This window comes from Elephas maximus, chromosome 15 (genome assembly GCF_024166365.1).
Source record: "Elephas maximus indicus isolate mEleMax1 chromosome 15, mEleMax1 primary haplotype, whole genome shotgun sequence".
In the NCBI taxonomy this organism is placed as follows: Eukaryota; Metazoa; Chordata; class Mammalia; order Proboscidea; family Elephantidae; genus Elephas; species Elephas maximus.
In genome coordinates, this window is record NC_064833.1 from 68,194,109 (window position 1) to 68,210,264 (window position 16,156).

At 38.1% G+C, this 16,156-nt stretch overlaps 1 protein-coding gene across 3 annotated transcripts in view; it reads left to right on the forward strand.

The window, feature by feature from the left end:
* UBE2W (ubiquitin conjugating enzyme E2 W) overlaps positions 1-16,156 on the forward strand; it is a 100,875-nt gene that overhangs the window by 25,069 nt on the left and 59,650 nt on the right. For all 3 annotated transcript variants that reach the window (XM_049853692.1, XM_049853691.1, XM_049853694.1), the window contains exons 2-3: positions 6,824-6,915; positions 9,421-9,523. In XM_049853692.1, coding sequence (XP_049709649.1) covers positions 6,824-6,915; positions 9,421-9,523 — 195 coding nt within the window. The remainder of the gene's footprint in view (positions 1-6,823; positions 6,916-9,420; positions 9,524-16,156) is intronic.

A 16,156-nucleotide genomic window follows, 5' to 3' on the forward strand; every position in this document is an offset into this window, starting at 1 on the left:
GTCACAGCACATAATTTGCTGATGTTACCATTCTCAGGTGTGTACTTGCAGAGTTCAGTTTTATGATTTACTGTTGAAAACACTGACATAGAGGTTTAGTTTTCTAAACTAAACCAGGGGCTTCAGTTGCTTGAAAACACGGACCCAAATGCTGATCACAATGCTAAAGTTCATAGGCAGATTCAGGAAGCAGTGAGATGTTACCCTGAAATACATGAAATAAAAAAAAAGACCATATAGACACCTCTCACTAATTTTGACAAGAAACACCATCCTCACTCACAGGGATAATCCAGATGATCCAGAACCTTCCACAAGTGGCGTTTTTACTGCAGCTGACAAAGTGCCAGTGTCATCCAACTCTTCATCATTGGAGTAAATTTTTATGATTTGTGTGGGGATATTTTGTGTGTGTGTGTGCTTTAGGTGAAAGTTTACAGAGCAAATTGGTTTATCATTAAACACTACACATACTGTTTTGTGACATTGATTGCCAACTGTGTGACGTGTCAGCACTCTCCCCTACTTGACCTTGGGTTCCCCGTTTGCATTCATCCAGCTTTCCTGTCCCCTCCTGCCTTTTTAGTCCTCCCCCCTGAGCTGCTATGCCCATTTAGCCTCGTATACATGATTGAAATACATGTGTTATTTTTGTTTTATAGGCCCGTCTAGTCTTTGGCTGAAGGGTGAACCTCAGGAGTGACTTCAGTACTGAGTTAAAAAGTCATCTAGGGTCATACTCTCAGAGTTTGTCCAGTCTCTGTCAGTCTGGTCTTTTTTTGTGTGGTGTGAGTTAGAATTTTGCTCTGTGTTTTCTCCAGCTCTGTCCAGGACCCTTTGTTGTGATCCCTGTCAGAGCAGTTGGTGGTGGTAGCCAGGCGCAATCTAGTTGTGCTGGACTCAGTCTTGTGGAGGTTGTGGTAATTGTGGTCCATTGATTTGTATATTTTTTATGTATGTATGTTTTAAAATATATTTGTAAGCTTATATGTAATGTTTCCAACCCTTGAAGACAAATAAAGATCGGATTTATAAAGATACTGATAATAAAAGGCAATAATAATGAAATAAACATTAATAAGAATGAAAACTTAAAAAAAAAAGATATTCGACTTACATCAGAACTGATTTAGCAGAGTCATCTGAACAGAACCCCATTATAAGTTGGAGACTACCTGTATACATAATGAGTTTTCTTGTGCCTTACCAATTTGGGAACAGATATGGATGATATGTGGGTGTGACCCCCTCCCATGCCCTTTGAACACCTTCCCTCCCCCCATGGTTTCTGAGTGGTTCTATTTCTTTAGGTATATTAGTTACCTTTTGCAGTTATTCCTCCCTTTTACAGTTATCTCATTCTCTAGGTGCCATTTTCACCACTGCCTGGGAAAGCAGGCCAGTGTTGATAACGATGGTCTTATAATCTGGTGGTGATACTGCTTTTGCTATTACTCTATCCCGCTATCCCACTGGTAGTGCCTCTCATCTACTTCTGTGTAACACTTTGTCTTCAGTGTTGGGAGGCAGATGTCTCCTCATGTGGTTATAGCTTTCTGATGATTGATGATACCTGGTTATACCAGTTCTTTAAATCTTCACAAGTATGAATTTTTGTTTTTACATTGAACTCTATTTTATTTTTATCTTTTTTAATTGTGCTTTAGATGAGGGTTTACAGAGCAAACTAATTACTCATTGAACAGTTAATATGCATATTTTGTGACATTGGTTACCAACCCCATGTCCACACTCTTTACCTTCTCGAACTTGGGTTGCCTATTACCAGCTTTCCTGTCCTCTCCTGCCATCTCGTCCCTGCCCCTGAGCTGGTGTGCCCATTTAGTCTCGTTTTGTTTTATGGGCCTGTCTCATCTTTGGCTGACAGGTGAACCTCAGGAGTGACTTCATTACTGAGCTATACAGGTATCTGGGGACCATACTCTCAGGGTTTCTTCAGTCTCTGTCAATCAAGTAAGTCTGGTCTGTTTTTGTGTGTATGAATTAGAGTTTTGCTCTACATTTTTCTCCAGCTCTGTCTGGGACCCTCTGTTGTGATTGCTGTCAGAGCAGTCGGTGATGGTAGCTGGGCACCATATAGTTGTGCTAGACTTAGTCTGGTGGAGGCTATGGTAGTTGTGGTCCATTAGTCCTTTGAATTAATCATTCCCTTGTATCTTTGGTTTTCATTATTCTCCCTTGCTCCAGATGGGGTGAGACAAGTGGAGTATCTTAAATGGCTGCTCCCAAGCTTAAGACCCCAGACACTACTCACCAAAGTAGAATGTAGAACATTTTCTTTATAAACTATGTTACGCCAATTGAGCTAGAGGTTTCCTGAGACCACGTTCCCCACAGCCCTCAGTAATTTGATCCTTCAGGGAGTTTGGATGTGTCTGTGGAGCTTCCATGACCTTGCCTTTGACAAGTTATGCTGGCTTCCCCAGTATTGTGTACTGTCTTACCCTTCACCAAAGTTACCACTTATCTGTTGTCTATTTAGTGTTTTCCCTCCCACTCCGCCCCTCCCTTGTAACCATCAGAGATTGTTTCTTTTTGTTTAAACCTTTTCATGAGTTTTTATAGTAGTGGTGTCTTAAAATATTTGTCCTTTTGTGATTGACTTATTTCACTCAGCATAATGCCCTCCAGATTCATCCATGTTGTAAGATGATTCGCAGATTCATCATTGTTTTTTATGGTTGCGTAGTATTCCTTTTTTTTTTCCATTATGTGTATGTATCAGAGTTTGTTTATCCAGTCATATGTTGATGGGCACCTAGGTTGTTTCCATCTTTTTGCTGTTGTGAACAATGCTGCAGTGAACATGGGTGTGCATATATCTATTCGTGTGACAGCTCTTATTTCTCTAGGATATATTCCTAGGAGTGAGATTGCTGGATCATACAGTATTTCTATTTCTAGCTTTCTAAGGAAGTGCCATATTATTTTCCAAAATGCTGCTACCATTTTGCATTCCCACCAGCAGTGCCTAAGAGTTAGAATCTCCCCACAGCCTCTCCAACATTTGTTATTTTCTGTTTTATCGATTTGTGCCAGTAATGCTGGGGTGAGATGGTATCTCATTGTGGTTTTGATTTGCATTTCTCTAATGGCTAGTGATTCTGAACATTTCCTCATTTGTCTGTTAGCCTCCTGAATGTCTTCTTTGGAGAAGTGTCTGTTTATTTCCTTTACCCATTTTTTCATTGGATTATTTGTCTTTTTGTTGCAGAGGTGTTGGATTTTCCTGTAGATTTTAGAGATCAGACTTTTGTCAGATTTGTTATACTCCAATTTTTTTCCCAGTCTGTAGGTTCTATTTTTACCCTTTTGGTGAAGTCTTTTGATGAGCATAAGTGTTTAATTTTTAGAAGATTCTGGTTATCTAGCTTGTCTTCTGGTGTTTGTGTATTGTTAGTTATGATTTGTATCCTGTTAATACCATGTAGTAGGGCCTCTAGAGTTGACCCTATTTTTTCTTCTATGATCTTTATAGTTTTGGGTTTTATATTTAGGTCTTTGATCCACTTTGAGTATGTTTTTGTGTACGGTGTGAGGTATGGGTCTTGTTTCATTTTTTTTTTGCAGATGGACATTCAGGTTTGCCAGCCCTATTTGTTAAAAAGACTGTCTTTTCCCCATTCAATGGACTCTGGGCCATTGTCGAAGATCAGGTGACAGTAGGTTGGATGGATTTACCTCTGGGTTCTGTGCATTGAGCTCTCTTTAGACTCTTCTCTTTTAACTCTTCTATGTCCACATTCAGAGAACTTAGAGCTTGTTTCTTAAGAGAAGGCAGAGGACTCTTGTGGGGCCCAATTGCTTACTTCAAGACCAGGAAGTGACATACCATCATTTCTGCTGTGTTCTATTGGTCACACAGACCAACCATGATACAGTGTGGGAGGAGACTACCCAAGGTGTGAATACCGGGAGCTGGAGTTGAGTTAGAGATTCTCTTGGAGGTTGGCTGTGAACATCTAAGAAATACTGGGAGGGTGGGGAGAACAAACATTTCTTTTTCCCTAATACCCTTCATTATGTTCAGGAGACCTCAGGATAATCATATCAATAAAACCCTTCTTCACTTGCCTTTATATTCTCTCTTCATTAACATGGGCTGCCTTCCGTGTCTTAGCAAAGTTCCCAAGATCTGAAGGATTTACACAGTAGTTTCCTAAAATGTGGTCATTGGAATAACACTTTTCAGATGTATTGCGCAGAGAGGGTTTTATGGTTCCATTATCTTTGGAAACCTTTTTCTGTCATCTTCCTCCTCTTGGAGAATTACTTTGTAAGTTAGTAAATCAGAAGTCTCTAAGGAGTACTGCATTGAAGAAACTGGTTTTACTTTGTGTGTGTGTGTACGTGTTTTTTAAAAAATGTATTTGACAGCAAAACCCATGTTTGTTAACATTGGTAGAACACATTTGAAGCCCTGTTGTAACATAGAAACCATCTATCTAGGCAGCTTTATTTCTGTATTTTTGGAGAACTAAATTTTTTCTTAACTAATTTTCAATTTGTGATTATTTTCTTTGGAGAGTATTGCAGCATCAACACCTTATTTTCCTTGTTAATAGCAATAATAATCTTGCAAGATGTGAGGAAAAAATATTCATTCCTTGCAACTTAAAGGGTTGTTTATAATGTCCTCTTTATTAAGTGATTCTCAACAAAGAAGGGAAGAATTTCCTAATCAGTAGTGATATCATGGATTGAAAAGATCTAGAAACATTGCTGTATTGGTAGTAATATTCACTTTCTAGAAAAGCAGAAACCAGTTTGTAAGCAGAGACGTCTTGAATTTTGAAAAGATACCCGTGTTTATCTACTTTAATCCGAGAAAAGATACATTAAGAATCAGTCTTGTATGCAATCCCATAAATGGCTGTTTGGTTTTCAGGCCCATAAAATAGGGGCTGCTGTGGATTTTTGTTTGTTTCCAGTACCCATATAATTTATTTTTTTAAATTGTGAAATAATACAGACCTATAGTAAAGACCTGAGAATATTACAACAAATACCAGTGCATTCTCCACCCACATCTAACAAATGCAAACATTTTGCTATATTTGAATCAGATCTTTCTTTTAAAATAATTTATTTTTTGGTTGTTGTTGGAAATACATACAGCAGAACATATACCAATTCAGTAATTTCTACATGTACAATTCAGTGACATTGATTACATTTTTCAAGTTGTACAGCCATTCTCACCATCCTTTTCCAAATTTTTCCTCCCCCATTAACGTAAACTCATTCTGCCTAAGCTTTCTAATTGTTCAAGTTGCTGTTGTCGCTTTGATTCCGTATAGATAGTTCTTTAAAAGAGCACAATGCTCTAAAAAAGACTAGACGTACTGTTGAAACCCCTGAGTCTGTGCTCCTTAGACACCCTTCAAACTGGAACTTAAATTACTCCTGGAGATCACATTATAACCGTGCAATAGACAGGCCTATGAAATAAACAGTAACACTGGTGAGGAATGTACACCTCAGAACAATCAACTACGTGAGACCTAAAGGGTGGCATTTGCCCAGAAACAAAGTTCGGAAGGGCAATAAATAAAGCTCCGTGAACGGACACGGGGAACCTGGGGAGGAAGCGGGGTGGGTGTGACACATTCAGCGGTTTGCAGCCAACGTCAGGAAGCAAGCTGTGTATAAGTTGTTGAATGTGAAGCTAACTTGCTCTGTAAACTTTAACCTGCAGAACAATAAAATGTTAAATGCTCAAGCAGACATTCGTTACTAATTAAGCTAAATTATTGTTTAAAAAAGACTTCAGGGGATATTTTTGATTTAAGGTTTAAAGATTATCTTAGGGCAATAGTTTCAGAGATTCATCTAGCCTCAGTGGCTTCAGAAAGTCTGGATCAGGGGGCTGCTGTGTTTTGTTTTGCTTTGTTGTATACTGAAGAAAAATGTCCACTGATGATAAGGAAAGAGGAGAACAATAAAACCTGTACAAACAAGAATGCAAAATACATAGCCATTTTGGAGCTAGCTAGTATGGAGATGACCTTACATATCTCTAGGCCTGATATGTTGTACAATAAATAACGTTCGTAGTAATATGACTTTGAAAGGTTAAATTATATGCAGTTGATCCTGTTTAAGGAAACAGAGGTTATGGATTACAAATTATTTAAGCTTTTTTTCAAAAGGCTATTTGCATAAAGAGTTAACTTTTTTCTGTTGCTTCTCTGGAAAGCTTGTCTGTCTTAAATAACATAATCTTTAAGGATTACGGAGAACTATGATTTTTGTAATTGGAGACCAAAAAAAGCAGCACTGCTGCAGCTTTTTAAGCACTTAAAACCTAGCCTGCTGTTGTTGTTAGTTGTTGTCAAACCCATTGTACCTCATGGTGAAATGACGTGTGCAGGATAGAACTGCTCCACAGGGTTTTCAGGGTTGTGACCATTTGGAGCAAATTGCCAGGTCTGTCTTCCTTTGTGCTTTTCAGTGGGTTTGAACCACCAATCTGGTGATACTTAATTGTTCATGCCACCTAGGGACTCCAAAGAAGTTGATGTCCTGTTGGTAATTGGCTGCTCTTCATAACTGCTTCATAGCGTCAATGTTTACAAATACATTTAGAAATAATTCGATGTTTAACAGATTGTGAGTTATAAGGCAAGCAATTCAGATTTTGAGAATGAAGCCTATAAGATATGTAGAAGACATAAAGAAAAAGGTATGAGCGTTTGGAGAAAATTTAAGTAAGGGTTTTATAATAGAAGGATTGTATAATAGAAGGGTATTACATTGTAAAAAAAAAAAAGTACAAATTGTTATTGATGTTCTTTTCTAGAAACGACTACAGAAAGAACTGTTGGCTTTGCAAAATGATCCACCTCCCGGGATGACTTTAAATGAAAAGAGTGTTCAAAATTCAATTACACAGTAAGTATTTAATTTTTTTTTAATTGTGCTTTAAATGAAAGTTTATGATTCAAGTCAGTTTCTCATACAGAAACTTAACACACACATTGTTATGTGACCCTAGTTGCTGTCACTATAATTTGAGAGCACACCCCTCCTCTCCACCTTGTATTTCCCGTGTCCATTCAACCAGCTCCTGTCCCCCTCTGCCTTGTCATCTCGCCTCCGGATAGGAGCTGTCCACTTAGTCTCATGTGTCTCCTTACCAGTATCATTTTATGTTTCATAGTCCAGCCTTATCTTTGTATGAAGAGTTGGCTTCGGGAATGGTTTTAGTTTTTGGCTGAGAGTCGAGGGGCCATGTATTTAATTTTTAAAGGTACTAATTTTTGTTTCTTTAATTACCAAAGTGATATATGAATATATACTCATTTAAAATGGGAAATGGTTTCTCAGGTTAGTGTAGTCAAAAGGCGTCACTTAAGTTATAGTCTGTAGTCAGCAAGTAAATCAAAAATTGTGTATAGTCATAATTACCCACGGGAGGCTACGTTGGAATATACTCTGCCATAATCAACCAACCAACCCATTGCTGTCAAGTTGATTCTGACTCATAGTGACCCTAAAGGACAGAGCAGAACTGCCCCATAGAGTTTCCAAAGAGCGCCTGGTGGATTCGAACTGCTGACCTTTTGGTTAGCAGCCATAGCTCTTAACTGCTATACCACCAGGGTTACCTATTCAAAAAATAGGTATATTTATTATTTTACATATGTAGAATATGGATGGGGTGATGAATAGAACCCTAACACTGTTTTCTCTCTTTTCCTTTTGTTTCTCTGTATTTAAAATCATAAGATTTCATACATGAAGAGTGTAAGGTTAAAGGAATAATAATTATAACTGACAGAGCTATAATTTAGAAACTGATTCTTAAGACTTTAGTTGATTTTTGTTCCTAGATGCTGCCTGCCCCTGCCATCATTGCCATTGTGATCCCTTATCTCCTCCTCTCTCCTCCCCCCTTGCTCTAAAGAAAAGAATAAGAGATAGTGTTTAGAATATAAATGCAAACATCTATATTCACAATTGTTATCAATGAAAACAAAGTCGGTAAGCGTGCATATATGTCGTAGAAGTCTATTCTGGGCTTTACTAAGCAATTTAAACAAAACAAGTCAAAGGAAAGGGGATACAGAGCCTTGAATAACCCTAACAGTAAGTGGACTGACCACAATTTAACTTCCTTTTTCTTGTTTAATTTTTTCTAGAATACTGATAAGAAAATAGATCTGCCTGCTACAGTTCTCTGCAGTCATTGCTGATACCTGCTTCCCCCATTGATTCTAAAATAATTGATATCTGAAAGGCAATTGATTAGTTTGGTGTTATCTATAATTTTTTTCCCATCACTGAAAAAATAAGGTAACATCACGATTCCATTCTTAAATATATACCCCAAAGAATTGAGTGCAGTGACACAAACAGAAACTTGTACAACAGTGTTCCTTGCAGCATTATTCACAATAGCCAAAAGGTGGACACCACTGAAATGTCCATCAGCAGATGAATGAATAAATAAAATGGGGCATATATACATACAATGGAATATTACTTAGCCATAGAGAAAATTGAAGTCCTGATATCTGCTACAACATGGATGAACCTTGAAAACAATGCTGACTGAAATAAATCAGTCACAGAAGGACAAGTATTACATGAACACACTTACATAAGCAGACGTTTAGAGACCAATGTTCATTAGTGGTTACTAGGGGTTGGAAAGGAGCCCTGGTAGTGCAGTGGTTAAGCACTTGGCTACTAACCGAGAGGTCGGCAGCTGGGACCCAACCAGCAGCTCCACAGTAGAAAAGACCTGGCAATCTGCTCCCGGCAAGATTTCAGCCTAGAAAACTCTATGGGGCAGTTCATACAGGGTCGCTGTGAGCTGACATCGACTTGACCGCAAACAACAATGATAACAGCAGGTGGGGAGGAGGGAGAAAGTGGGAGTCATTGCTTAAGGGGCACTGAGTTTCTGTTAATGGTGGTGGAATAATTTGGAAATGGATAGTAGTGATGGTTGCACAACATGTTGAATGTAATCAGTGTCACTGAATTGTACATGTAAGAAATGTTGAATTGGCAAGAGTTCTGTTGTATATGTTTTTGCCATAATAATAAAAAAGTAATGTAGCATGATTGAGAAGTACACAGGCGTTGGTGTCAACACACCTAAGTTTGGGTTTTTATTTTGTTTTCAGACCTGGATTAAAATTTGGTTTTGCCCTTTGTGAGCTCTCTGTCCTTGGTCTAGCTATTTAACACTGGAGTGTTAGAGAAGGGAAGAGGGCAAGAGAAGTTAGTACCTGCCTCTTAGAGTTGTTGGGAAGGTGAAATGTGCTGTTAAATGTAAACGACTCCATTCCCAGTACCGGCATAGAGGAAGAAGTACTCATTGTTCCCTTTTTCCTTCTCACCCCAGCCACCTTTAATGTTAAGTTTTTGATTGTTTTTATATTCTAGGTGGATTGTAGACATGGAAGGTGCACCAGGTACCTTATATGAAGGAGAAAAATTTCAACTTCTATTTAAGTTTAGTAGTCGATACCCTTTTGACTCTCCTCAGGTAATTATCTTGCTCTTTTATTTTATTGTAGTCTTAAGTTATAGCAAAATGCTAAATTACAGATGTCGACTAAGTAAAAGCTTACAAAAGAAGTTTATTATAGATATGTAGGTGGATTTGTTCCTTCATTATCTTACTTGTAATATAATCAAGATCTTAGAAACATTTTACTTTCTGGGATTAGGGTTTTGCTACTTTTGTGCTTCTAAGAATTTAAAGCTGTTTCTTATTCATAGACGTTAGCAGAAAGAGGAATAGAAATCTAGCCCAGGCGTACAGGTTGTGGGAGAAGTTTGCCTTTTGGAATAACTGGAGATGCTTCTTTATAGATAGGGTGATGTAATGACACAATGACATGGTGAAGAGGCGTATATTCTGCTGAAACTCACAGTTCTTCTTTGATTTTGGATTGACATGCTGTCACTGCAACCTTTTAGTATTACAAGGGCAGACTACATTACAAGACGTCAGCCAAAAATCTGATAATTGTTATTTGAGGCTCAGTCACCTTAGTTAACGACTTAATACTTGGACAAGGGATAATGGTAGAGAAACGTTTTTGAGAGCTACTTAGCTGTGGTAAATGATTAAACTTTTTAGGATGACTTCCAGATTTCTGGTTTGGTGAGATGAGTAGATGAATTACTAGAATTACTTATTTGTCAGAATATTACGACAAAGTACTTAGATTTTAAAATTGGAGGTTTGTGAGTTCTGTTGGCTAAAATGATTAGGCTTTTAAGGCTCATCTATTAGTATTGCTAGATGATGAGACGTTCTGGATAACAAAATTTCCCAAATACCTGAAACTCAGCTTGATAGGTGCTAAAGTTTTGCTGTTTTGAGGAAAGCCATATTTCATTTCTACTTTAAGCCGATAATACCAAACATAGTTTAATCTTTTCTTGACCATGTAGGAGGATAAATGGAAGTCAGTGTTGCACTGTGCTATAGTTAGAATTGTTTTAAGACATAGGATTAAATGGATACTAACTATCCTGTAGATAAAAGAATTGTTTGAAGACGTAGAATTAAATGGCTATTGACTATCAGGGTTCTCCAGAGAAATAGAACCAATAGGAAATAAGTATAAACACATATGTATATATAATAAGTAAATAATACATATACTATAATAAAGAGATTTATTTGAAGGCATTAGCTCACGTAATTGTGGGGGCTGGCAAGTCTGAAATCTGTGGGACAGGCCAGCAGGATTTTTATGTTACAATCTTGAGGCAGAATTCTTTCTTCTCTGAGAAACCTCAGTTTTTGTTCTTAAGACTCTCAGCTGATTGGATGAGGCCTACCCACATTATTGAGGGTAACCTCCTTTACATAAAGTCTACTAATTGTAAATGTTAATCATATCTATAAAATACCTTCACAGCAACAATTAGACTAAACAAATGGGTACCATGTCTTAGCCAAGTTGACACATAAAGTTAACCATCGCAGTGACTCCTTGAGTTCTAAACTTTCATAAGAGCAGAAAAGCATAAGACTTTTGGGACTCAGTTTTTTATTTTCATAAGAATAAAGTGAAAGGCTAGGTGTTTTCATGGACTTTAGGTCTCTATAATAATCATCCGTAGACTATAATTAAAAGCCAAAACAACCATTTTCCTTCTTTCCAGAAAATTATCTTCACTTTCTTTAGTTGCAATCTTACTGCTCAGCATCATTTCTTTTAATGCCTGAAGGCAATGGGAGCTCAGGCATCCCCTTGTTACCTTCAGAGTTTCCTCTAGACTTTCTTATAGTATTTAATACTAAGTCTAATATCAAACTTAAGCACCATTTTGAATTTTGTTTGTAATATGTCTATAAGTTAGATCATTCATCAAATTCCTTCTACTTTGCCGATTTTTCTTCCCTCTCCTCTTCTGATTTTGATGTTCACCAGGTTCTTTTTTCAGCAGTATCTTCTCTCTAAAATCTCCAACTATTTTAAGCTGCTAACTCCCAGATCTGCAACTAGGTATAACCTCTTCTTTCTGAGGTTTAATTTGACACCACTATTGGAAGCACAAAGAGCCTTGGTGGCACAATGGTTAAGCACTCAGCCACTTTGTGGGAGAAGTACGTGGAACCAGCCACTTTGTGGAAAAAATATTTGGCCTTCTGCTTCCGTAAAGATTACAGCCTTGGAAACCGCATGGGACGGTTCTGTTCTGTCCTGTAGGGTTGCTATGAGCCAGAATCGACTCAACGGTAACATTTTGGTTTTATTGGAAGCTCTACTTGTGTACCTAAAAAAAAAAGGTATCTTAAATTTAACACATCTAAACTCAACCCTTCCCCATAGCAAAATGAAATAAGCGAAAACAAGTTTGTTTTCCTTTCTCTTGAGTTACTACTATCTATTGCTTATCTTAAATCCTTCCCTTTCCCTCATTTTTATATTCCATTTTTAAAATCCTTTTGCAATACTTATTAAGCCTGTCTACTCTTTTTTTATCTCACTATCAGTGCGATAGTTGAGGCTTTTATCCTTTAGTTGAACTATTATACTAGTCTCTGGTTCTTCCACTTACAGCCATCCTTTCATAGTGCCACTAGATTTCTTTGAAGGCATAATTATCTCACTGGCTTCCACTCTTCCCCTACCCTGAGCAATAAAACCTCTAAGTGTTCTGTATTTCCTGTGGAGTTCAGTTTAAAAAATCTTTAGCTTTGCATTCAAGGCCCTTTATGGTTGAGTCTGAACTTAACCATTTCAGCAATATTCAGTCAAGATTCAAACCCGACTATTTCTCTCTCTTACACCATACTGCCAGTTAGGTGTGTATATTGGCATAAGAAAAATAGCTGTTTATCCATGCAATAATTTCCTCTCTGAAAATGAAATAGGTGTATGTGAAATGATACCTTAAAAAGCTCTAGTGAAGTAGTCCCCAGTCTTTTGAAATATGAGGATTAAATAATTTAAATAATTAAATATTTGATTAAATTATTTAAATAATTTCATAGTTTCTCCCATCTCATAGAAATTGTTTTTTCTAATACCCGTTGACTAAGAAAATGACAGCTACTCTTAGTCCAGTTATACTTTTAAATTGATTTCTTTTATTAATCACATTATTTGATTATAAAATAATTGTAATGGGTTCAACAATCAATGCTTGATGTGCATGTAAATTTCAATATTTTTCTGGTAACTGAAGCTTTGCAGAGGTCCATTGCCATGGAGAAGTGGTTGGAACCACTCCAGTTCCCCGTCGACCAAACGATGATACCCTGCAGCATTGGCATTAGTTAGATGAATTAATATCTCATCTTCCTACATTATAAAAAGCAGTACTAAATTCACCGTTACTTACAAGGGTAGAATTTGGGAAATATCCCTAGAATATTTTAGACTAGTCTCAGTGGAAAACTATTTCTTCTGTACCTGTAAATGAGATCTGTAAGACCATACATACCATTATAGTTTGATGTGTTTTTTTTCCCCTGCCGGTTATGGTTAATTTCTCACTTTGTATCTCACTTTAGAGTGAAAAATCCTACCCCAAAAACGATGTTTGGCTCATTTGTTTTAAAAGGAAAAACAACAAAACAAAAACTTTTTCTGTTAACATGGGGACAGAGATGAGGCACGTTTCCATCAGTGTTTTCCACTAATGTGCACTTATTGCCAGCTATACAGAAAATAAAATATCTTTGTATATATTCTGTTTTTCGATGCTTGGATGCAGGTAAATGGTTGGTTAATTTCACATGTATTGAGCATGCATTGTGTGCCAAATACTGTGCTATGTACTTGAAAGATGGGAGAGAGTACAGAGATTAGAAGGGCATTAAGCTTACCATTAAAGAGTTTATAATCTGTTTCGTGCTTGGATCCAAAAAACCAATTCTGACTTATAGTGATCCTATAGGACAGAGTAGAACTGCTCCGTAGGGTTTCCAAGGAGTGCCTAGTGGATTTGAACGGCAGACCTTTTTGGTTAGCAGCTGTAGCTCTTAACTGTTATGTCACCAGGGTTTCCAGTGCTTGGATAGGTAGACATGTATTCATTCATTCTGTTTACTGAGTTCATAACATAGAACAGACACTGTTATAAGTGCTGGCGATTCAGTAGCGCACAAAATGGCAAAAATATATATATATATATATTTGTGCTTATATGGAGTTTACATTCTTGTAGTGAGAGAAAAACAGTAAGTAAAATACATATAGTATGGAAGATGGTAGAAAAGAGAATGGGGATAGGGGATAGGCATGTTACAGTGTCCGATAGAGTGGTCAGTAAAGGGTTTACTGAAAAGGTGACATTTAAGCAGAGATCTGAAATAGGTGAAGGGAGTATGGCATGTATCTGTCTGGAGGAGAGTGAGTAAAAACAAAACACAAAGGCCCTGAATCTGGAGCATGCATGGGGGTCCCTGGAGTGGTATATAAGCAAGAGGGAGTGTCGGACGTAGGTCAGACAGATACTTGGGACTGGAGAATACATCACAGATTGTATAGAGTCTTTATAGCCCTTTGTAGAAACTTGGATTTGTATTCTGGGTGAGATGGGAAGGCTTTGGGAGGTTTTAAGCAGAGAAATAACACAATCCTACTTGAAATTAAAAGTAACAGTTTGGCTGCTGTGTGGCAGATAGACTGCTGGGGCAACAAAGGTGTACAGGAAGACCAGATAGGCTATTGCAGTAATCCAAGTGAGAGATAATGGTGGTGGCTTGCATTGGAATGGTAGGAGTGGAGGTTATGGAAGGTGGCCATATTCTGGATCTGATTTTTAGGCACAGTAAGCAGGATTTGCTGATGGGTTGAATGTGGAATTTGAATGAAAGAGAGGAGTCAAAGAAGAGTTCATGATTTTTGGCCTAAGCAACTGGAAGGACAGTATGAATTATATGCTTAATGAACAAAAGTTCCCAGCAGTGACTGATTTAGATTAGAATCAGGGGGTAAAGAAAAACCTATTTGAACTGGGCCTTAAAGGACAAGAAGAGTTTGTATGAAAAGTGAGGCAAGGCGTGAAAGGACATGGCCTCTTCTGAAATTTGTGAGCACGTGCTATTGTTGTTTAAGTGGAGCTACATAGAAGACTATGGCAGGAAATAAGAGTGGAAGGATATTTTGGAGTCATTTCTCCCTGCTGTTTCGTGTGGCAGGAGCCCAGATAGCGCAGTAGTTAAGGTGCCTGGGTGCTAACTGAAAGGTCAGCGATTTGAACCCACCAGCTGCTAAGCAGGAGGAAGATGTGGCAGTCTGCTTCTTTAAGGATTTATAGCCTTGGAAACCCTGTGGGTCAGTTCCACTCTGCCCTTAAACAAGGTTGCTATGAGCTGGAATCAATTCGATGGCAATAGGTTTGTTGTTTGGGGGGGGGGGGGTGGAGTTTTTGTGGTGGTCAAGCTTTCAAAATCTTGATTAGCAATTTTTTTTTTTTAATTTTTATTGTGCTTTAAGTGAAAGTTTACAAATCAGTTCAGTCTCTCACATATAAACTTATGTACACCTTACTACATACTCCCACTTTCTCTCCCCTCAGTGAGTCAGCCCACTCCCTCCTTCCAGTCTCTCCTTTTGTGACCGTTTTGTCAGTTTCTAACCCCCTCTACCCTCCTGTCTCCCCTCCAGTCAGGAGATGCCAGCATAGTCTCAAGTGTCCACATGGTGCAAGTAGCTCACTCCTCATCAGCATTTCTTTCCAACCCATTGTCCAGTCCAATCCATGTCTGATGAGTTGGCTTCGGGAATGGTTCCTGTGTGGGCCAACAGAGGGTTTGGGAACCATGACCACCTGGGTCCTTCTAGTCTCTGTCAGACCATTAAGTCTGGTCTTTCTATGAGAATTTGGGATCTGCATCCCACTGTTCTCCTGCTCCCTCAGGGGTTCTCTGTTGTGTTCCCTATCAGGGCAGTCATAGGTTGTGGCTGGGCACCATCTAGTTCTTCTGGTCTCAGGATGATGTAGTCTCTAGTTCATGTGGCCCTTTCTGTCTCTTGGGCTCATAATTACCTTGTGACCTTGGTGTTCTTCATTCTCCTTTGATCCAGGGGGGTTGAGACCAATTGATGCACTGATGAGCAATTTTTATGCCTTAAACTGTTTAGCGTCTGGGACACTTGATGAGGAGGTAGTAAACAGTGAAGCCAAGTCATTAAAGCCTTAGGGGAGAAACAGGGGAGATAAAGGCTGGTAGGCTAGAAGAACACAGAGTATAAGGGTAGAGAATGGTTACTATCCAAAGGAACCCGTGGTTAGTTGCATTGTATCCAGGAGTTTTTTTTTTGCATGGTAGTGGTAATTATGGACTGCCAGGGAAAACTTAATATTGACGCTGTTGATACATATTAGAGGACTCAAGGGAGAACTGAATTGAAAACTATGCTAAAATACTAACTCCCGGTCACTTCCATCAAGTATTTACCATTTATGCCAGACTACCTATGTTATATATTAAACATAACTAAATATCTGATTAATTTTTAGTACAACAGAAAAGTCTGTACATGTATGTTCAGTTTTTATAGTTGTCCTTGATTGTAATCTTAAATTTTGAACAGAGAATATTTCCAGGGAGAAACTTTGTTGACCATACTGTAGACTGGCTTTTATAATTATAGCCTGCTTTGTATTGCTCCTTTATGTATATACTACTATATAAGTATTC